We start from the raw sequence: 24,220 nt of genomic DNA, 5'->3' as shown, positions 1-24,220 counted from the left end.
GCAAACATTCCCTTAAATTGTATTTTTTTGTCTTAGTTTCTGATTTTATTTTTTATTTTCGAAAATACAAATTTTTTAGATATCTGTACTGAAAACAAGACAAAAATACTAAGTAAAAAAGTCATTTTTTTTGCAGTGTTTGATTGGCTGGAAGGTAATCATTTAATTAATATGTCCTAAAGTGCCTCTTGTTCTTTATCTGCTGTCTTTGGTGTAGACTTTCACCTCTCCAAAGCCCAGATATGACTCATGACTTGCACATTCCAGCTCAATGTCAATTTTTGTTTAGCCCTTTTAATCTCTGAGTAGTCTATTCTGCAAATCTGTTTAAAAACTATATATTTGCTATATAATTTTGCTATTTTGTATTTGTCGACGCTGTCATCAAAAACACATTTCAGCCCTGACAGGTTGCATTTCATACAAACACATGTTGCCACTTAGAGAGTGCCATTTTTATCGGTACTCAGAAGGTAGGTAACAGGACTCAACAGAGAAGCCCTTGCAAAAATAATGAATGCTTAAAGGCGAAATCATTATGTGTGTACAAACACTCAAACATCAGTTGTTTTTGTGATCACAGACATTCTTTTATATCCATTATACTGTATGACATAGACACATATGCCCTCATGTGCTCATGCTGCCACTAGAGGGCTGGACAGAACCAGAAGAGAAAATCAATACAGCTCAGTGTAAAACTATGACATCATTATGTGTATACTGTTTACATTAGCCTAAACATAAAATAAAATCAATACGTTAAAATTAAAAAGAACATACGCTTGACAATGATATGTACAAAAAAACATGTGCAAATAAGTGTGGCCTTCCTTTCCTTAGTGTATCGAAGTTTAAACATTTGCATTTCATTAACTTTATTATTTATTAGAGCAGGCTTGTGCTTCATTTTATGTCCACCCATTACTTAAAATGTCACACGCTAAGAAATATTGAGTGATTGATTATTATCATAGCGAAGCGTCTTTTACCTTTGATCCGACCAACGTGTAAAGCCACTCGACGGTTTCATTGTGTCTGATGAGTCCATTCATTCCATCCACATACAGCATGATCTGTCCAAGAGCTAAAAGACAGAAACAGAGAGAAATATAATGCAAAACGGCACAATTTGAAGTATAATTCATGCCTGTACAGCAAAACAGTGTGGGATGACTTAAGAACCTCCAACGCTCCAGCTCCAAACACAAGGTGCATTGATGTGTAAGAGCATCTGTGTGTATGTTTGCATCTGCACACCAGTGATAAACTATTGTGGTCAGTGTTTCCATTGTCTTCATAAAACATCATCAACTTTCCATAGCAACTCTGGGGAGGTCTGCTGGTGTCTCAGTGAGGACTAAAACTGCACATGCATACAAAGTTTAAAGCAATCAGTATACAAACAGATACGGTATATGTACAGAAAAGAGCAGGACGTTCAAAACAAAGAGTGCCAATCTGAACCATCTGGGACTGTGTGATATATGCACACACAAACAAACAAACACACACACACATAGTGAACAGACATAACCACTCTAGGATGACAAATGTCCATGCTTTTGTGACAAAACTACATTTCCCATCATTCTCTGGGGCAGCACGAGAGAAAGTACTAAACCAATAAGCATAAAGGTCATGACACCAAACTGAATGATTTTTCTTTTATTACAAGTGCTAAAAAGCTTCCTGTTTTGTCAGGAAGTAAAAAGGAAAAGATTATAAAAATTACGTGAACACATCACATCTTAATTAGGGTTTCCGAACTGGTAAGTAGGAGCTTCCCAGGAGGACTAGAGGGCAGCATGTGTTTAAGATCCAGTAGACAGGCAGGAGTCATAACAAACAGCTTCACAGGCTGAGCACACATACACACGGTGCAGTTTAAATATTGCTCCTCAAGCCTGAAGCCTCAGCGTGTGTGGCAGTGCTGTGGAGAAAACATTTGAGCGCCCTCGTCCACCCAAGCGTAACATGACTTCCATTTGCAGCAGGACACATAAAGATCATCATAACATGAGCTCAGGGAGCGCTGCGGGAGGCCACTAAAATCGCAGGGCTTTCATTCAGAGGAAGAAATAAAACTGAAAGGACTAACAGATACAGAGAAACAAAGCCTGAAGGTCACAGTGACTTTCTGAGCTTTAGTCCAGCTGACGAAATACTTTTTATCCTCATTGAAGATTTCATAAATTCAGTTTTACAGAGATCCTTTGTATTTTATAGACATAGATACTGACAGTAAAGAAAGACAGACAGATAGAAAGGTAAGATAAAAAAGTTGGAAGCAAAGAGTGTGTTTGTTAAAGGAATAGTCCATTTTCTTAAAAGAAAAATCTAGATAATTTACTCACCACCATGTCATCCAAAATGTTGATGTCTTTATTTGTTCAGTCAAGAAGAAATTATGTTTTTTGAGGAAAACATTGCAGGATTTCTCTAATTCCAATGGACTCCAATGGACACCAACAATCAACACTCAACTCAACACGCAACAGCCTTTCAACTGAGTTCCAAAGGACCACAAACGATCCCAAACGAGGCACAAGGGTCCCATCTAGCGAAACGACTGTCACTTTTCACAAGAAAAAAAATGCACTTTTGAATCACAACTTTTCGTCTAGGTCCGGTCCAGCGCGACCTAATGTAAATGCGTAGTGACGTAGGGAGGTCACGTGTTACATATATAAAACGCACATTTGCGGACCATTGTAAACAATAAACTGCCACAAAGACATTAAGTAGTATCATTCCACATATAACAACTTTGGAACGGTCCTCTTTCAACACACTTGTAAACACTGGGGCGGAGTTTCGTGTTCGTCCTCTGTGACCTCTTGACGTCATGACGTGTTGCGAGGGGTCACGCTGACGCTTTCAGGACCGGAGGAATATGAGAAGTTGTAGTTTAAAAGTGCATATTTTTTATTTTTCTTGTCAAAAATGACAATCGTTTCGCTAGATAAGACCCTTATGCCTCGTTTTGAGTTAAGTGTTAAGTGTTGGTGTCCATTAAAGTCCATTAAAATGAGAAAAATCCTGCAATGTTTTCCTCAAAAAACATAATTTCTTCTGGACTGAACAAAGAAAGACATCAACATTTTGGATGACATGGTGGTGAGTAAATTATCTGTATTTTTATTTTAAGAAAATGGACTATTCCTTTCATATCTGTGAATATTTTACACATTGTTTAGACCGTTTTTTAAACACAGTAACAGTGTTTGACCTGAGGCTGACACGCACACTTCACATTAAAAAGTCTGCATGCATACACATAGACAAAGACCTTAATATCCAAAATCTAAACATAAAACTGCTGACATGGACTGCCTTATCTTCATACAGTGTCTCACCAAAGCCGTATTTAAGAAATGTCAAGTAAAAAAAATTTAACAATTTATAACACATTTAAATGTTTAGGAAATATTCCTATGCTCTTTAACGGAGCATCCATGTGGCAAAAACATAACCTGTATCATCATAAGATACAGTAACTTCATCAACTTTTCAATTCATCGTGATTTTATTATTATTTGAGTATATAAGATGGTGCCCCAATAGAAACGTAGTATGTTCTGCAGATGTTTGAGGGAGCGATTTCTCTGTTTTAAAAATCTTACAAAGCAACGTTGCGGTCATACAGCTAGCGGCTTATGTTAAGGTCACAATAGGCTTTTCGTCCCATTGACTTCCATTAATACACATGCGAATGCTGCAGACCGGAAACGCAAGTTCATGCGGCACGTTTCAATGTTCAAGTTTGAAAAAAACTCAAACCTGCGAGATTGTATCGTGTGAAGACGAGATATAAACATCAATGCAGCTGGATGTCATTTCATGTCAAAACAGTAGGGGAGAGCAGGGCACAAACAAACTTTTTTGGGTTTTGGCTCAATCATTAAAAAAATATTTGTGTTTGATTAATTATTTTTTTTCACAAGCAACACACACATCTCTGCTACAAATGACCATTTGAAGTTTGTTTCTATTACTTACCATTCTTATACAATTACACCAAACATAACAGAAGAGCAAAAGTTACAACTTACCCATAGGTGGGGTTAATTGTAACAGGCAGGGGGTTAGTTGTAACACTTGCTAAAAATTAAGTTTGCAGGCAAATATTTCAATACTATTTTGTTTATATACTTGAAGTGGATATTGTTTATATATCGGTCTATAATAGACAGGTATCCACACTGTATTCATTCATCCAGCCCATTTCTAACAATAGTTCAATTATAAATGGATACAAATGTCTAAATATGTGAGAAAAAGCAGCACAATTATGACAATTTTTTAATATATGTGACCCAGTCTGTAAAAACTATAATTAAGTCTCAAAATCAAATTCTGAGATAATGAAAATGAAAGTCTGATTTTAAAAAAATTTACAGAATTTTTGATAAGACAAGCACATTTATTTTGTTGGCAGTCAGCAATCATTTGTGTGTAGCCTATTTAAAACAACAGCAAGAATAATGCTACCATTAGCGGTTTTCATATTGTAAGTGCTGAGGGGTTAGTTGTAACCCAGCGTTACAATTAACCCCGCTGGGTCAAAATATTTTCAAGCCTACCAAAAAAGTTGCTAAGAGCTGCAGACATATTTAAAAATTTTAGTCAACAAGACACTGATTAAGATGACATAACATTGGTTTTAGTATCTTACACAACCAACTCAGAAACCGAAAAAAAACCCCACATATGATGAAAAAAATTGACTTGCATGCCACCAAAACACTTGTTCATCAATAACTATCTGGAAAAACATTTTTCGTTTCCATTAATTTGCGGGAGACGTGAAAATAATACCAGAAAAACAAATTGCTCAACCTTGTGCAACAATGTAAATGGTCCGTGTTACAACTAACCCTGCGTTAGTTTGTGCACCGTGCACCCCTATATGTTGAAATATAGGGTTGGGGCAGTCATGGCCTAATGGTTAGAGAGTCAGGCTTGTACCCCAAAGGTCAACGGTTTAAGTCACATGACAGGCAGGTTGCGAATGGGGTGCCCTTGAGCCCTGTGCAGAATGAGTTTTATCATAATATAATGTCAACTTAGTTTTTCCAAGTGTACTGTATATCTCAGCTGAGAACGCAAAACAGAGTTAATAGGGTAATTTTCCGCGCATTATTTTTCCTGATCATAATCAGGAACATACAAAAAAATCATGAAATCACAACAAATGAGTAAATTCATCTTCTGTCAATTGCAGAAGCTTACAAGAGCCGAAAGTGGCTCATCATTTGCATCTTTTCTGCTGGACATGCCCACATCTTATTGTTGTCACTCATGCCAACCTCACTTTCAAATGTACCTAAAGTCTGTTAGAGGTCACCTACTGTAAGTAAAATACACTTTATGTTGTGATCTAACTTTCATTTGTGAAAAACGAAAAAATTAAACTCCTCCTGATCAAACTTTGACATTAAACCTATTTAGCATACCTGGCAGACTGGCATTTCCTGGCACCATGTGCAGCATAAAGCTCGGGATTATACCTTAAACTGTTCATATCTGGGGCATGTAGTCCTGCCTGCTGCCAGATTCCCAGAAAGCGTGTGTGTGTGTGTGTGTGTGTGTGTGTGTGTGTGTGTGAGAGAGAGAGAGAGAGAGAGAGAGAGAGAGAGAGAGAGAGAGAGGGAGAAAGTGGTGACCCCATCTACTGCTTCTCCCATCTTCTATTTCGTTCCTCCACATGGGAGAAAGAGGAGTTATGAATGCACCTCATGCGGGCCAAGATTCCCAGGTGCGTCTGTCTAGTGTGTGTACTGTAGCTGCTGTTGAGTCTCTTCATCTTTTATCAATCAAGGCAAATTACTGAAAACATGTCTGTGACAACATTCCCCACACATTTTTTCTACTTGAGAACAATATTGATATGGTCAGAACGACATGCTCGGTTAGACATCACACAACCTCTTGTTCACACGGTGCCGCAGTGCATCATGACTAACACACACACGTTCACTCTGTATGACAGCAAACCACATCACAGAGTGTTTGTAAAGGCCTGATTAACCCTGCAGACAGGCAGTCAGGGTGTTTAGTAAAGAAGCACTGAGGTCTTTCTTCAGCACTCAGAGAAAGCAGCTGAGAGACGGCTGATGTGTGTAATGAGCTGTTCTTCATATGCTTCACAGAGCAGAACATTCCAGAACGCTCCCAACAGGATTACCGGGACTGAATAACAGAACAGCCGGGCTCATTCACGTCTATAAGATATAGTATGTTTAGATACAAAATAAAAAGAGTTTATGAATGGTTCAAAGGTAAATATTACTTACATTTCTAAATTTTTAAAGGTGTAATGTGTTTAGCGGCATCTAGTGGTGAGATTGTGTATTGCAACCAACCTCAATTTTGAAGCGCAATGAGAAGCTACCACGGGATAGACATGTCGTCGCCTGAGAAAGCGTAGGGACAAAACGCGCTCTGTACTGTATAACAGTTTGTCCGTTTAGGGCTACTGTAGAAACATGGCAGCGACGTCCATGTGGAGACCCGCAGTGTATGGAGATAAAAACGGCTCATTCTAAAGTAATAAAAATAATACATTTCATTTTGTAAGGTCTTTATACATATATTTATGTATATCATATTGGATTTCTGTCAAGAGATCCTTTAACACTCCAAAGCTTTTACGTTCGTGGACGGCGCATGTTTTAAATTTTTTCCAATGGAAGCTCTGCGTTTTTCAAAAAAGCCAGCAGCTAGCTGTTTTCTTGAACACTGAGAGTTGAAAAATACTCAACTTTGGGTGAAAAGTTCTGCTCGTCAATGTCAGTTCTCACACGGCCGTCCAATCACAGTGGAGGAGGGGCGGGACATTACAAGAGCAACCAACAGGCTCTTAACCGAAGTATCAGAGCTACCAAAGCGCTCAGCTAAAGAAAGCTGGCACTCAGCTGAAAAACAGCTGGCATTCGGCGTCCTCCAGGCGTTTTCAGTCGTGTTTAAAAGTTTTGGTGTGCACAACCCCTTACACATTGCACCTTTAATTCTACATAATTATTTTTATATTTATTGCGTTAAGCATATGTTTAAATTTATAGAGCTGCTGGAAAATTTCTGCCATCGGTTGGGGCGAGCAGACCGTAAGCCACTGGTTGATTTAATTTTGCTATAGGTAAGCAATAAGGTACGAGAGGCTGTGCTGTATCGTGAATAAGTAACGGCTGAAGGGCGTTGTTAGGCACGACGCCCTATTATTCACGATACAGCACTTGCCTCGAGTACATTATTGCTTTTATAAAACGGTTACCACACACTATTAAAGTAAAAAAAAATTAGTGCAACTTTCATGAAGTTAAATCAATAAAAGCATTCCTTCCCCTAGAAAAAATAGTCCCTGACTGCGAACAACAACATGAAAGCTCAAATAAAAACAACAAACTGTTCTCAGACTTTGCCTCATTATATGTTTATGTGTTGCTAAGGGTGTTGCTAAGGGCGCAGTGATATTAAATAGAACAGTTGGGTGAAGCGGTCATAGCAGTGCTTTATCGTGAATAAAGCACACCTATTGACCAATCAGAATCAAGGATTGGAACTAACCGTTTTATAATATTGGTTAAAATACTTAACGAAGAGAGCAAAATCAGGCATTTAGCATCTTTCTTCTTTCTCAATCGGAAACGAGGACAGTATTTCAAGGGAAACAAGACAGTACTCATATCAGTTCATTAAATTTGCTAAGTAGGATGCCATCTTAATGGCACAATACATAAGATTTTTACATTAAAATATCCCCACACAACACAGTTTTTTTTATATTTTGTTAATTTGTGTATTTACATTATCCCAAATGTTTCCAACAACATTTGAATCCAAAGAAATTCACAATTTTAAGTATTGCAGCCGTGTCCCTCCTTTGTCACCTATCAATAGTGTCATGTATCCTCGATTTCTAAAAAAACAAAGATGTGTTCGATTTCACACTGCACTGTGTAAACCAACTGGCGTGTGACATTAAACTATGGTGAGAATGATTTAAAAGCAACATTGGTGAGTCGCTACCATGAAATTTGGTGTCATATGCTGATTCATTATACTACGGTGTTTCTCATGCATCACTTTCACGCTGCAGCTGGTTCAGAATGCTGCTGCTAGGCTTTTTACAGGAACTAGAATTTTTTATCTATAACACCGGTTTTAGAATCCCATCGTTGGCTTCCAGTCAAATTTAGGACTCAGTATAAGCTACTATTTGTTTTTAAGGGGCTAAATGGACTGGCACCAGGTTATATTATCTTCTTCAGCAATATATTTCTTCTAGGCCTATACAATCTGAACAAAAATTTCAACTAAACTTACCAACATTTAAAGTGGATCAAAAAAATTCATAAAAGATGTCCTACACTGTAAACCCAAACAGCACAATGTACTCATTTAAAATTAGTGACTAAACTCAAACCTGTGAAAAAGTTTAAGTTTTATGTGTTTTCAAGGAGTTCACCATTTTAAGTTTCACAAACTCAAATAAAATGAGTCAAAGAACTTTGCTAACTCAAAAATGTTATTTATTACTTCCAAATGAAGTAATTTCATTACCACAGCCTCAAACTCTGCAGATATTTAAAAAACTTTTGGTGGTTGTGATGAGTTCAATTTGGTATTGTTCAAAATTTTAATACAACCTTTTATGAAAGGTTTTGATCCACTTCAAATGTTGACTGGTGTAGTTGTCCCCAAATCTCTGCCTTTTCAGTCGCAGCTTCTTGTTTATAATAATTAATCATTCCTTACATTTATATAGCGCTTTTCTCAGTACTCAAAGCGCTTTACATATGAACGGGGGAATCTCCTCAACCACCACCAATGTGCAGCATCCACCGTGATGATGCGACAGCAGCCATATTGCACCAGAACGCCCACCACACACCAGCTTATTAGTGGAGAGGAGACAGAGTGATATAGCCAATTAGTATGAGGGATAATTAGTAGACCAATGGGCAAGTTTGGCCAGGATGCCAGGGCACACCCCTACTCTTTTTCGAAGGACATCCTGGGATTTTTAATGACCACAGAGATTCAAGACCTCGATTTAACGTCTCATCCAAAAGATGGTGCTTTTTTGACAGTACAGTGTCCCCATCACTATACTGGGGTGTTAGGACCCAGACAGACCACAGGATGAGCACCCCCTGCTGGTCTCACTAACACCTCTACCAGCTAGCGAAAATGACATATTTTGCCTTTAATCTGAAGTTACTGTCAGAAATGTCTGTTAAAGGAGAAGTAGAGGTATTTCTATATGTAATTACTCTGGCTGGGTGGATGGTGCTTAAAATCTGCTTTCCTGAAATCTACTATAAGCCCTTGATCATGTTTGGGTCTACAGCTGGAGATCCCTGTTTGTCTGTTATCATTCCCAGTGAACGGAACTTGAAAAATCTCTTACTTTTTACTCCTCACGCTCTTTTTATCCGCTTCATCTGTTTAATTTACTTTCGAAATTTGCCCTAGAACTGGGTCAGCCAACATTTGGGCCCATCTATCAGCGTGCTACATTTATTTATGTAGTGGTTCGGGCCTCAAGGTCCCGTTCTATACGACAAGCAACAGAACCCTTACTGCACTCAACACGTTTCTTAATCCACCATAACGAAATCTGGCTCGGCCACTGGTGCAGTGAAAGCCAGGTATAAAGTATTTCTTATGTTTAACCACAAAACAGAAACACTCTGGAAATGTTTCCACAAAGAAAGAATGCGCTCCCCCGCATCCCAGCCGGACATGATGGCCAGATCACCGGCGGTGGTGCTTTCAGGGAAAACAGATGACAAAGAACTCCTTCCCGTAAGCATTGACGTTTATTCAAACTTCCGTTTTAGTTTGATCGAGTTTTGATTTAGGTTCCCGGTTTCCTAATGAGACAGCTTTATTACCGGGGCACATTAAATTTCCATTAGGATTTGTTTCTGGACATTGTAAATTTAGCAGGATCTCATCATTAGGCAATCTGCCGATCCCCCTGCAAATTGCTCGTGTACCATTACCGTGGTACTGCCTAAGCTCAGTCAGCTATAACTGGTAAATCAGTGGAGGAGGACACAAAATACACATGTGCTGATCCTGACGACCGTCCAATCACAAATAACCTGATCCAATTGGCCAATCAGGCATGCTGTTTAAATAAACTAACCAGAAAATGACCAAGTACAAATAAGTTCAATTCTTTTTTTATTTAAATTGATGCACATATCATGACAAACCGTGTCACGTGCTGCTTGATGTATATATAGAAAATAAATAAATAAAAATAAAATATATAAAATATATATAAAAATATAAAAAATATATAACAATATTAAAAAATATATAAGAAATATATAAAAAAGATATTCCAGAGGAAGTGGTAGTGCTTATAAGTTGCAATTTGATAGCTCAGGATATCTGATGGGGTTCTCATTTGTATTTTATTTAAGTAGTTTCAGATGTTTCTGCTACAAAATAGAAACAAATGAGACTTGTCTAAGTGCTTTAAGAGAAGAGTATGGAGCTGTTACATGTATAATGTAAAGGTAAAATATCAGATTTAGATCAAATAATCTGAATGTGAAAAACGTCCATACTGAAATCTCCAAAAATATTGGCATTTGATTCTTACAAATCTCTACTGAAACTCCAATAGAGACTTCTTGGTCTTTTTCTCAGGATAAATATCTGAGACACATGATTTGCTTTCCTTTTATTCTCATATATGTCTAGGACAAATAATGAAGACATTAAAGAGATCCAATCTGTGATTTTTCTTTCCAATGGGATGCATTGCAAATAAAAAAGCTCTTTTATTTCCTTAAGGAGTGGTTGAAAATAGTATGAGCCTTATTTTTGGTACTGTTTGTGGATGACTATGTTTTGGCACCCTTAATAAAGTGGAAAAACAAAGCAATCAGGAGAAAGCTTCACATCTGAACTCACTAACTTGTGGCGATTCCAAGAAATGCTGGAGACAACTGTTGGACATAATGTTTTCGGATAGCTTAAGGACAGACTGTGGTGAATCGTTACAGCACTTCACGCCATATGAAAGTACTGCGCTCTGTAAGAGGTTGTAGAAACTATTAGTCACTGGCCATATAGTGCATTGCTAACATGCACGAATCTGCCGACTCGCAGCCATAAATCCAGGTTTATATTTTCGCTCTGAATCACTCGGAACGATAGATTGATATTCCATACAGTGGCTGACTTCATGGTTTGGTCCGAGGCCAAATGTTCTCCTGATTTACACACACGTGCGAATGTAGACCCCATGCGCAAATAGGCGTGTAAACGTGTGAGGCCGAAGGTTCAGATTATTTCTTTCAAAGTAGCAACATATCCTTGTTTCTACACCTTCGAGGTCTTATATTAATGACCTACAATGACTGCAACCATGAGAAACGAAGGCAGGAAACACCTGCTTGTGCTGAAATACAGTCTTATCTAAATTTATCTCTGAATTTAATACGATATAAGTCTGGTGCGAATGTATCTTTGTCAGTATTCAGAGTCTCTATTGAGCTTTATGCTTTACTGAATCTCCATAGAGCGGCTAGGAATTGAAAAGTAAAAAAAGTTTGGCGCATACTGTGTTGTAGCTGAAGGACAAAGCAAAACATCTGGTTAAGGGTGGCTTCACTTCATGTTTGTGTGCAGGTTGAAGTCAGTGCTGTAAAACTCAAGATTAAAGCCTGAATTGAAGAGCATGTGCATGGAAATATTTCATATACTTCATAACAGACAACAGCTCAAAGTTGTATGCTATACATATTCACAACAAATCTTTAAAAAAATAAAACTGATGGGAGAGCTTTTATATTGCTTAACAAGCACAGTTTTCTTTCCTGTGTAGATGCATTTCTCATTAAAACAAGAAATTTGGATATAAATTGTAGGTAAAAAGTTATGTCAAAACCATGACCCATGATTGGTTACATTTTCATTCTAGGCACAATCTGATTGGACCAAAATCTGTGTAATGCAGGATAAGTCATCTGCGTTTTATCTTTATTTTCCACAAAAGAGAAACACTGTAAGTGCACTTCTAAAAGTACACACTTTTTTGACAGCTACACTAACATATATGTCTATATGTTCCTAGAACCAGACTTAAAAACAGGGGTGAATGGACTTCAACACCAGTTGTTATTAAATGTGCTATATTAATAAAAAATATATACACGAGTTCCCTAACCCAGATGAAGTAAAATCAACAAAAATTTTGGCGTCTTAAAATATTGAATGTTATAGTGTACCTTGACTTGGACGACCTAAATGATTTAATACATTATATATATGTCTTCTACTACTAAAATCTGTTGTTAGAAACCAGTGGCGGCTGGTCAATAGGAGGCGCTGGGGCGCCGCCCCCTTAGAGTTGGCCAGAGAAAAAAACTACTTTAACATGTTACCAAAAAGTGAAACATATAGTGCAAATTAAAAGCATTTAGGTCTACTATTTCACTGTTAGTCATGTTATCATTTATATAAAAAAAATCAAAACTGAGTTTGTTGTGTGTGTGTGTGTGTGTGTCTGGGGCGCCACCCAAATGAGTGTGTATGTAGGTCAGTAAACTTGTTAAAGGCATGCGAACTTCGAGAACCGTGCAATACGAGCTGTTGGACTGTATATGTATACAACACAGTGAGCGCACATCAGAATCTAAATCACAGCTGGTAAGTCCTTATCACTTTCTTTTTTTATATTTCTAATGTGCTTGTGAGGTTGCTCTTATGAACCCGTAACGTTACATAACACAGTTATGCTATTAAAAAGCTTTGTTTGTTGAGTGTTGAACCTTTCAAACGCAACTTGCTTAAATTATTGTAAACAACATAGTAAGCAGGCATTGAAATCTAAATTGCGACTGGTAAGTCCTTAACACTAACTTTGTATATTTCTAACGTTATATTACAGTTGTTGCGTGTTGGATTTGATTAATCGTTTAATGTTTTTAGTAAATTAAAACTAAAAACATGTTAGGCCTACAAACAAACAACAAACACACAATTTGTAGGCAACAGTTTACATCCTGGGATTGGTGACGTAGAAAAGACCGACATTATCATAATTCCTCCCACTTTGGACTCAGTAAGTTAACTCGTGTTTGCATTGCGACCAAATCTTTCAAACATGGTAAGGAGCGTCACATTTCCGTCTGATGTCAGAAGTATTCAGGCCAATCACAACGTACAGGTTAGCTGGACAATCAGGGACACAGCGCTTTTCAAATCGATGAGTTTTGTCCAAAATCCATGCGTTTTAGGAAGAGAGTGAAATCTGGAGCTACAAAAATGAACGGTATGTGGAAAATAGTGTTGTTTTAAGCAATGAAATAGGTGCCCTTTAAATATTGCATTGATTTAAAAAACCATGTAATACTCATTTTAACCTATGGAGGCCGCCATTATGTTCCAAGTGTAGTGCATTCTGGTAATAGTTGTTGTGAAATATTACTACAATTTACTATAGTAAATACTATTTTGAGAATGTTTTACTCCCCACTTCCACCTTCTTACATCATAGATTGTCTTTATTTTATCTTTCATTGGTATGTTTTCTCTTTTGTTCATCATTTATGTTACTGTCCAGATAATATTGAAAGCGCTGAACAGAAGACATTGAAGTTCTTGTCATTTTAATGGCATGCAGATGTCAAAGCCATATACAGCCACCTACTGCCTGTTTGCATTTATAACTTGTTTACCACGTTGCATTAATAGAACAGGTTTTGATTGTAACCATTTGACATATTGTGATGCAAAAAAAGATTTTTTTAAAGTTTATTAAAACTTTGACATTTTTACTGTTTTTAATTTCACATTGACATCCCAGTGTTAATCTATTAAGCCATACATGTTTATAGTCGGCGTACCTTTTAAGAAAACTTTAGCACATGCTGTAACATTGTGTCCTGCAGCACATATTGGAGTGCACGTGCAAATCTGTGTTTTGGTGTGGGACTGTTTGGAGTGAGACTGTCAGAATGTAGGTCAGCCAGGTGGGCCTGAACTGAAGTCAGATGGAGGTTAGACGCTTCGGATCTGCACTTCTCTAAAGTCACACGGATTTACCCGTAACCATCCGCACGGTTTCCAGCAGGGCAAACAAACTCTAACAGATGCTAGCAAAACTCCTGCTGCCACACACAGTCCAGACAGTGTCACATGCTCTCGCGGTTCCTATGTATGTTTCCAATCACTACGCTCTCTTTAATCAAATCAGGAAGTTAATGGCTTTAAAGTATAATTAGAACAAACTCTTGTTGAAAGAAAACAAAAGCATAAGAGAGGAAGTTTTATTTGCACTGACGGCACATTGCTTTTCATGTTCCTCATGTTTGGCAGGAGGTTACGTGCAATTGGGTGTAATGGTAAAAATAGAAGCCACTTCTGGTAAATACTTTTTACAAAAAATGAACTTAGACCTGCGTTAATCATCACGGCGGAAGTCTTTAATGGCTAAAGACTTAAAACAAAGTTTCTGCTTTGATGCTCTGTATATTTTACTATCGATTCATGCTAATGCCATCTAAACCACAAACGGCTCTCAAAAAAAAGCAGGATATTGCTTTTTCTTTGTTTTTCGATAAGGAGCAATTTCTTTTCCAGAAGTGTGCAAAGTACGATTTGAACCTAGACACAGCCCATTTAGCCACGTGTGCTGTGAGCAGTGGAGAGTCTGCAGTGCTTTGCTGTGTTTGGGTGGCTGCCCGATAGGTCTTGTTTCGTCTGTGCTCTGGTCGTGCGATTTTGAGTCTCGGGGAGAGGGGGAAACCCTTCAACACTGCTCACAGGAGGCTTGCGCAAGAGCTGAACTCCACTAGTTGGGATCCCCTCCCTTACACTGACACTGACCTCATGAGGTCACCATTTTCTGAGGAAAGAGTTTGTCATCTCAAGTGTTCCTTAGCTCAGTTGATAGAGTATTGTGTTCCCAGCTAACAATTTCTGGTTTCCAGAAGTTTTTTGTTCCGGGAAAGTTCCGAGAACGTTAAATTTTGGTTCCCAGATTGTTATTTTTTTAAGATTTGTTTTTGGTTCCCCAAGAAATATTTCTGTACGGCATGTAGACTGTTGCAAACATACACTATAAAAGAACGAACCAAATAAAAAACAATGAAAAACGAACTAAAGATAACTATTAGAAAACATTCTATTTTTTTAAGGTTATTCAAGGAATATCGCTCGAGTGTGATATAGCTCTATATCATGTGATTAATCACAGCCGTGATGATATAGAGCTATATCACACGACTCCGAGAGCGATATTGCTTTTATACAACAGTTCGACGGCACACGTTTGAAAAAAGAAAACTAGAAAACAACAACGGAGTTATTTTAAAAGCCTCTTTGTTTGGGAACTACTTTCTTCCGCCACCGATTTGAGGGCGGACAGAATGACAGGTAACACTTTCAGCTGCTTTGAATCTCATAATAACTCAATGGACGGAGTAGCCGTTTCTTTATATTACCGTTTGTTGGTCACAAAGTGTAGTTTTAAGATTAGTTCAGTCGAGAATATATATTAATTATATTTAAATCTGCAGTCGATTAGTAAAGATAGCGCCAGTTTGAACGTTTGCTTAGTGAGATTCGGTACGTATGAGAACCAAAGCATGAGCGGACGTCAGTGTTCACTCGCCCCGCTGACCACCACCCTCTCTGGGCTACATCTCTGACAGGGATTCCCTGGCTCTGATATTCGCCTTGTTTGTTTTTGATGGTCAAAATGAGATCAAATTTAGCAGTATTTGGTGTCATGATAAAACTATTACTTGTTTTCTTATTCATATTTAGTGTCTTTTGTGTTGTTATTGTTTTGGCGCGAGGTAAAAGTTAATAAAACTATACTTATATAATGTTACTATTGGTTTCCCATTTTCTCTTAACTCGATACGAGCACTCGATTATTATTAAACTTCGTTCTTGTCAGTACTATATAAAACTGTTTTTTATAAGTGTCAGACAGGTGTTTTTGCATGCTGATTATAAATATATCAGTGGCGATATCTCATAACGTGTTTTAATAGTCACGTCGCAATTAAATAAATGATCAATGTCCACATTTAAATGCTGCGGTGCTTACCTGCAGTTCCACTGTGTTTTCGCGTTCTGATAAGAGATATAGCTCCAGAAGAAAAAACAAGTGTTTATATTCCTCTTTCCAAGTGTCCACACGATGTGACAAGACATTAATCCCATTAAGTTTAACGTAACTTCCAAAAGCGCTGATCTTTAACGGAATAATAATTTCCGATTGGGATTCACCGACTGATTTATGAGCTAGTGAACTAATAAGACACATGGAGAGTGTTTAAAAACAGCGCGTCTGTGTTTTTCCATTCAGAGATGAGCCTGTTTAGGACCTCCATTCACTAGGTGGCGGAATGATACGAAAGGTGAAGCGGTTACAGTGCCGTTATCAGTACAATATTGCATAGCTCTTAGCCAATCAGATTCGAGAACCAGAAAGAACTGTTGTATAATAGAGTATAAAATAACTGATATAAAGTAACTCACACATGAAAAATAAATGATTTATTTCTAGTTTCTTCTAAATAAGTGTGTTTTGCATTAGAGATTCTAAAACATGTTCTAAATAAAAGAAAACAGTATGCGTGTGTAATTCAAAGGGGAAACTGGGAATTTTTAAAGGTGAGTTTAGGTGGAAAGTATGCTCCTCTTCTCTGGGGAACTCATGAGCACATGTTGTTGGGTTTTGTTCCCGCTGACGTGTCTTTCAGTATTTCACAAACTTATTTACCTGCAGTACAAATAATGAACAGAACCAGGACTTATTCATTTGCAGAAATTCCTAATGAAATAAGCCATATAGTGGGAAAAATATTTTAGTCAGAAAAAATATGAATAAAATTCCCAAAGCAAACAGTATATAGCTGTGCCATCTTTTAAACTTTACACCATGCACAAATATCATCAGCATTAATCTCCATGTGATAGCAGGACAGCGTGAGGGACACTTAGGGCTGGTAAGGGAGCAATCCTGTGGTTCTCCTATGATTTAAAAATACCCAAAAGCTATGGCATGATTCATCTACCTCTCTACCTCTCCTTTGGCCGTGATCTAAGCTACAAAGCAGGTTTACTGTAATTATTTTACTGTCTAGGCCTACCATACGTCACTACAGAAAATGGTCAGGGTCCAAGAGAAATGTGGTTAAGTAAAATTAACAACCAGGGCCACTGTGCTGTTTTTTCAGATCGCAGGATCTGTAATTGAAAAATTATGGTTAATAAAGTATCACCGCAATAGTTTAGCAAAATGCTAATGTCAAACTTAATACAGATTAATTGCAAGTGTTCCAAATTATTCACTTATGCGACTCTTAATGTTAATGCTGCCTAAAAAGGCAGCAGACAGTGAAGCAAGTTGTTAAACAGACCTAATATATGAAGAGTTTGGTTCCAAAACGCAATAAATCCATTTTGACAAATTTCGGTAAAAACGTGTTTTCTATACCAAGAACGTGACAAGATGAAAACCACTATTTTCTGTTACAAACTTTCACATAGCATCTTTAGGTTATAAAAACATAAAAAATTCAAATCCATAACTTGATTTTCAAAGATTTATTATAAAAACTAATTCTTTTTTCCACAAAATGCAATAAATCCATGACAGTTTTTTATTTCAAAATGCTATAAATCTATTAAATCAATGTATAAATGTGCATTCATCTTTACCATTTTATATTTATTTAGTTGATTAGTGGTATACAATGATTAAAAAATAAACATTAATGGCATTAACCAAAACACTTACTTTGTTATATTAAGAACACAATGTGTTAGCATGAGAAGCTTGATGCTGTCTGGAGAACAAGCAACCGAGTGCCTCTCGCGGAAATTATTAGCTGTTGATGGCTTACGTTTCTTTCCCGTCACAGAAAACCATCACAGGTTTGGCAATGCTATTAAAGTATTATTTTGTTTTGTTTGTTGATCACGAAGTACAAAGTAGATGAGGAAAACTAGGACTCCGTGTACTCAGCGCGCCGCCATGTTTGTTTACATTGCGTGAATGGTCCGCTGTAATATCAGGAATGGATTTATTGTGTTCTGTAAAAAAGGATCAGTGGCGTTTGTCGCATTTTGGGAAAAAAGGGAGAAAAGATGACAGAATAACACGGCGGGTATTGGATTTTGCGTAAAATTAATTATTTACTTTTAACTACTGACCTGATATAATACTGATTTTGGCAGTAACTCATTTTTTTCAAAAATGGCGTTTATTGCGTTTTGGAACCAAACTCTTCATATACAGTAAGGCTCTTTACATTTATGCATTTGGCAGATGGTTTTATCCAAAGTGACTTACAGTAAAGCAATAAGTTTTATCAGCATATGTGTATACTGGGAATCAAACTCACAACCTTATGCACCGCAAAAGCACTGCTCTACTAGTTGAGCACAAGGAACACTATAAACATTTTCAACCTTTAATAAATATGACACATTTCACAAGAAAACCTTTAACATGGCACTCAAAAGCAAATGCTTAGCAAATCCATCGGAAACAGTTTTCCTGGACTCCGGGGAGTAACCAGAAATATCTGTAACTGTTGATGTTAACTGCCTACTACTACTGCACTTGAGTACTGTGCAAGTCTGTCATCAGAATTGTGGTGATAAACGGTCTCTTTTTCTGCTAATTTCACTTTCTTTTTCTCTATCCGCTCATAAAATTTTCCTGAACTGACCTGCTCCTCTGGTGGAGACCAGATGGCTGTGAGACCCCAGACTCTATGATGGGGTTATGGGGGAAGTGCTCCCTCAGGTCTAGGAATGGAGCAGAGCCTCTGAGAGGCCTCGTACCCTGAGGCACAGGTGTGAGGGGCCCCGGTCCCAGGGCCTGACTCCACTCACATCACAGAGGGACCATTAAACGGACAGGGTGTGTGAGTGTACGTGTGCAGGAGAAAATGGGAACTGAACGTTTTTAATAACAGGGCATGTTTAATAACTACAATTAAAAGCTGAATTGAAATTTAGGTAGACATACTGAATTGTGAACATGAATTATGAAATTACTGCTTTAATAAAATGTATTGTGATATGTAGTAACATATATCTGAAGCTCCTAAAGGGATAGTAAGTAAAAATGAATAGTTTTTCATCATTTATTCATCCTTATGTCATTGCAAACCTGTATTAAACACAGTATTTTAAAAGTCATTCGTAACCAAACAACACAGGTACTCTGACTTCCACTGTGTGCACACAAAATCACTAAGACATTCCTCAAAATATTTTATTTTGTGTTCCACAGAAGAAAAAGTCATATACATGTTTTGAATGAAATGAGGATGAAAACTTTTGCCAAAAATGAGATAATGATATTAACTGAATGAGTAAAATGTGTTATATCTAAAGTGTATAGCCTAATTCTGTATGGTGGGTTAGTTGGAGTGTGTTTGAAAGGTTAAGAACTTCTGACATATCCAGTACATATACAGATACACTCACCAAAAGGATTATTAGGAACACCTGTTCAATTTCTCATTAATGCAATTATCTAATCAACCAATCACATGGCAGTTGCTTCAATACATTTAAGGGTGTGGTCCTGGTGAAGAGAATCTCCTAAACTCCAAACTGAATGTCAGAATGGGAAAGAAAGATGATTTAAGCTATTTTGAGCGTGGCATGGTTGTTGGTGCCAGAGGGGCTGGTCTGAGTATTTCACAATCTGCTCAGTTACTGGGATTTTCACGCACAACCATTTCTAGGGTTTACAAAGAATGGTGTGAAAAGGGAAAAACACCCTGTATGTAGCAGTCCTGTGAGCGAAAATGCCTTGTTGATGCTAGAGGTCTGAGGAGAATGGGCCGACTAATTCAAGCTGATAAAAAGCAACTTTGACTGAAATAACCACTCGTTACAACCGAGGTATGCAGCAAAGCATTTGTGAAGCCACAACACGCACATCCCTGAGGCGGATGGGCTACAACAGCAGAAGACCCCACCGGGTACAACTCATCTCCACAACAATTAGGAAAAGAGGCTACAATTGGCACAAGCTCACCAAAATTAGACAGTTGAAGACTGGAAAAATGTTGCCTGGTCTGATGAGTCTCCTGAGATTTCTGTTGACATTCAGATGGCAGAGTCAGAATTTGCCGTAAACAGAATGAGAACATTGATCCATCATGCCTTGTTACCACTGTGCAGGCTGCTGGTGGTGGTGTAATGGTGTGGGGGATGTTTTCTTGGCACACTTTAGGCCCCTTAGTGCCAATTGAGCATTGTTTAAATGCCACGGCCTACCTGAGCATTGTTTCTGACCATGTCCATTCCTTTATGACCACCATGTACCCATCCTCTGATGGCTACTTCCAGCAGGATAATGCACCATGTCACAAAGCTCGAATAATTTCATATTGGTTTCTTGAACATGACAATGAGTTCACTGTACTAAAATGGCCCCCACAGTCACCAGATCTCAACCCAATAGAGCATCTTTGGGATGTGGTGGAACGGGAGCTTCGTGCCCTGGATGTGCACCCCACAAATCTCCATCAACTGCAAGATGCTATCCTATCAAAGGGGGTCAAACACAGTATTAGTATGGTGTTCCGAATAATCCTTTAGGTGAGTGCACACTATTATGTACACCTTTTCCAACGGTTTGCTGAATCTAAGTCACGAAGAATTAAGGTACTAGCAAGGTGGCCTATCTAACAGCCTACTGAATAAAGTGAGTGTATACAGTACCTGTACAGTAGCAAGCCAGTTTTGTTTAGTCTGTCATGAACTTTAATCTGCCAGGGTGCATCACAATCTTGTTTTTTAACAGAAAGAGTAAAATCAGATTACACTGTACAACGTTCAAACAGCACTAGACCGAGCAGAGAGCGTGCTGAGAGGGAAGGTGTAAACCCAGATTTACACTCTGGCATGCATCCAATTTTTCCATGTGTTTTTATGCAGCTGGCTAAAAGTCATGAAGCTGGAATCTCAGGGCTCTAGTATTCCTATCAGCAAACTCCCAGGTGCTCAAAACAGCCAACATGAGATGAACAGCCTTATCTCATCATGATATACAGCATCACCCATGAGAATAAGTGCTTCTGCTTAGACAAATGTGTGTTTAGATGTTTGTGTGCTCTATTTGAGTATGCACAAAACCAGATGACCTATGTCATGGTCTGAGCAACCAAACAGCATCATATGAGCTTCAATGGAAGCAGTTAAATATTAAAGTGACATGGGCACCGACTACACTTGCTTACATTTTATTATTATAGTATCTTAAATATTTCTTCTTTATTTTCCCTAATGACTTTTCTCCATCTCAGACTTTTTGAATCCCACATCTTAATTTGTTTCCAAGTTTTCAATACGGTCCAAGACTTCTGGACCTCGCTCTGCTGAACACGTGTGCACGTTCTCCAAAGGAACATTGGAAGAAAAAGATCTCCGCAGCGTGTTCCTTCTTCTGGTCGTGAGAAACTAGGTCAGCTGAAAGCCAGGTTATAGACGCGCTGAGAGAGAGACTACAACAGCAGCTTTTTCCCACAGCCACAGCAACCTTTCCAAACAAACAAACACATGCTAAAACAAAAACAGGCAGATGAAGTAAATTGAAAGATAAAGTGCAAAGGAACGGAAGAGCAGGAGTGTTTTGAAACCGTGCTAAACAACAAACAGACTTCGGCTCAAGTTTCAACCTCTCTCTCTCTCTCTCTGTCAATTAACATTGCTGTTTATTTACAGTATGTCAATGTGGTCTCAAACCTATAACTAGGGCACAAGAACTGTTGTGAAGTAAACGCAACAAAATCAGGTCAAACTAGGACATCGCAACTCAATTTTCATTGTAATACCGACTCTATTTCAGCCACGTTTTATACTGCTTACTTAATTGCAGGAGTTAATTTAGGATGCATGAGAAGCCTGTAGGGAGGCACACCGGCTTAGTTTGGGATAATTATGGCATCCTGTTACTCAAAGGTGTGCTGGGACTCACTGAGAGTCTATAAAAGCATAACTGCAGCATGAATCATCCGAGTGTGGAAACCAGAGAATAAAACGAAGTCGTGGAGGTTCGGCACATACTAAAGTGTCTAAAAAGGGTATAACCGCGTTTAATCTAACTCTACCGGATCTGTACTGTCAGTCTGCTTAGTGCTCATGTTACCTCACATTATAATACACTTAAACCACATCCTCCGAACCACAATACCACTCCACAAATACAATGACAAAGCTGCTGCCATGGCACATTTACACCAAGTCCAAATTTTTGGCACATAAAAACAAAGCAAGCGTAAACACAAAACAGATTTTTATGTCAAAACATTTTCTAGTTAGCCTATGTGCATTTTAGGACCCATTGTCTTTAATTCCCTTAGCCTATATACAGCGGGGAAAACAAGTAAGCATTTTCTAAGTGGGCTTTTGACACAAAATTCTCACCAGATGAAGCCATTAAGCCAAATTTTGAATTCATACAAAGAAATCAGAACATTTAAGTATACAAGTTGAGTCATAATAAATAAAGTGAAATGACACAGGGAATAAAATTGAAAAATTGAAAACACTATTTAATACTTTGTAGAAAAGCCTTTGTTGGTGATTACAGCTTCTAGACGCCTCTTGGAGAGACCAGTCATCTGCATTGCAATGGAGTGATTCAGGCCCATTCTTAAACACAAATGGTCTTTAAATCTTGAAGGTTCCTTGGGCCTCTTTTATTCTTGATTTTCTTTCTTTAAAACCACTTCATTGTTTCCTTTGCCTTGTGTTTGGGGTCATTGTCTTGCTGAAATGTCCACCCATTTTCAGCTTTCTGGTAGATGGCAGCAAATTTTATCCAGGTACACTTCTCCATTCATCCTGCCTTCAATAATATGAAGTCTGCCAGTACCCCTTGCTGAAAAGCAGGTCCAAACTATGATGCCAAACCAAGATCTTGAGAGAGTTCTTTGCTTTTACCCATCATGAAGTCTTTCACGTGTGCCTCCTGGGTAATGAGAAACCTTTATAGGCCATCAATTTGGACTGATATCAATTAGTACTGATAGGGGGCAGGGTTTCTCTTTCAATACTGACAGATTTCAGGTGATCATCTGGCTTTCTATGCCATTTTGCACCTTGTTCTTTTCATGTGTTCAGTACTTATTCCCTGTGTCATTTCACTTTATTTATTATGACTCAAGTTGTATACTTAAATGTTCTGATTTCTTTGTATGAATTCAATATTTGGCTTGATGGCTACATCTGGTGGACATTTTGTGTCAAAAACCCACTTAGAAATCCCCTTACTGATAAAAATGCTGATGTGTCAAATACTTATTTTCCCCGCTGTACATAACATAACCGATCCCTCAGTTATTTTCCACATTTTGAACTCTTTCATGTTATTTCAGTGTTATTATTAAACATAAAACCCTTATACAACATGTTGAAATAGTACGGTTTGTAAGGTATAAACAGTAAAATGATTGTTCAACCACTATCAATACCAATGCCACAGCACTCAAGTGCTCTACGATTGTCGATTGAAAAAAAAAAAAAATTCTCAAGTCACCGGCCATTAGTATGTGGGGAAACATTTTTTTTTTAAAGTTTGGATGGAGTTGTTAAAATCAGGACTTGATCTTCTCACTATGTGTCTCAGAGGTGTGTGTGTTAGTCAAATCTAACCTCTTTAGATCCGGCCTGCATGAACATAGAAATGACTTATGCAGGCAAAACAGCTTGACCAGCAAAACATTTGACTTAAATTTACATTGGGCACATATACAATAAAATTTCATAATGACAACATTATTTGCATAATGTGCTTTTCAATGTAGGATAAAAAAATAAAGAGTATATTTAAGATCAGTGCCATTGACTGAGAGTAGTGTTAGACCGGTTTGGTTATTGGGAAATTTGTTATTTATTTCCGCCCTATATGTGGAGTCTTTCTAAAAATCAAAAAATCTTCCTCACAGGTATGTGGAAAGTATTTACCATAATCACTGTGTAACGTTTTTCTTATATGTTTCCTAAACCTCCTAATTCAATAATGATGCTCATTACACAGATTTTAACTATTCACATCGACAAAGAAAGGAACATTGCATGACCACCTGAAGCTTTTATAAGAAAGATAATAAACATGTCTAAAAAATATGAAAGATTTTCACCCCAGAGCACAAAAAGCCTTTGAATGGTACAATTTATGTTGTTTTAACTGTGGGCACTT

The 24,220-nt window shown here is 37.8% G+C and overlaps 1 protein-coding gene across 6 annotated transcripts in view; it reads right to left on the bottom strand.

Moving 5' to 3' along the window:
• fhod3b (formin homology 2 domain containing 3b) overlaps positions 1-24,220 on the bottom strand; it is a 189,262-nt gene that overhangs the window by 45,866 nt on the left and 119,176 nt on the right. For all 6 annotated transcript variants that reach the window (XM_055209661.2, XM_055209662.2, XM_055209664.2 and 3 more), the window contains exon 6: positions 993-1,087. In XM_055209661.2, coding sequence (XP_055065636.2) covers positions 993-1,087 — 95 coding nt within the window. The remainder of the gene's footprint in view (positions 1-992; positions 1,088-24,220) is intronic.

The sequence above is a fragment of the Misgurnus anguillicaudatus genome, chromosome 10, assembly GCF_027580225.2.
Source record: "Misgurnus anguillicaudatus chromosome 10, ASM2758022v2, whole genome shotgun sequence".
NCBI lineage: Eukaryota > Metazoa > Chordata > Actinopteri > Cypriniformes > Cobitidae > Misgurnus > Misgurnus anguillicaudatus.
The sequence above is the reverse complement of the archived record's forward strand: the minus strand, read 5'-3'. Positions and strand labels throughout refer to the sequence as shown.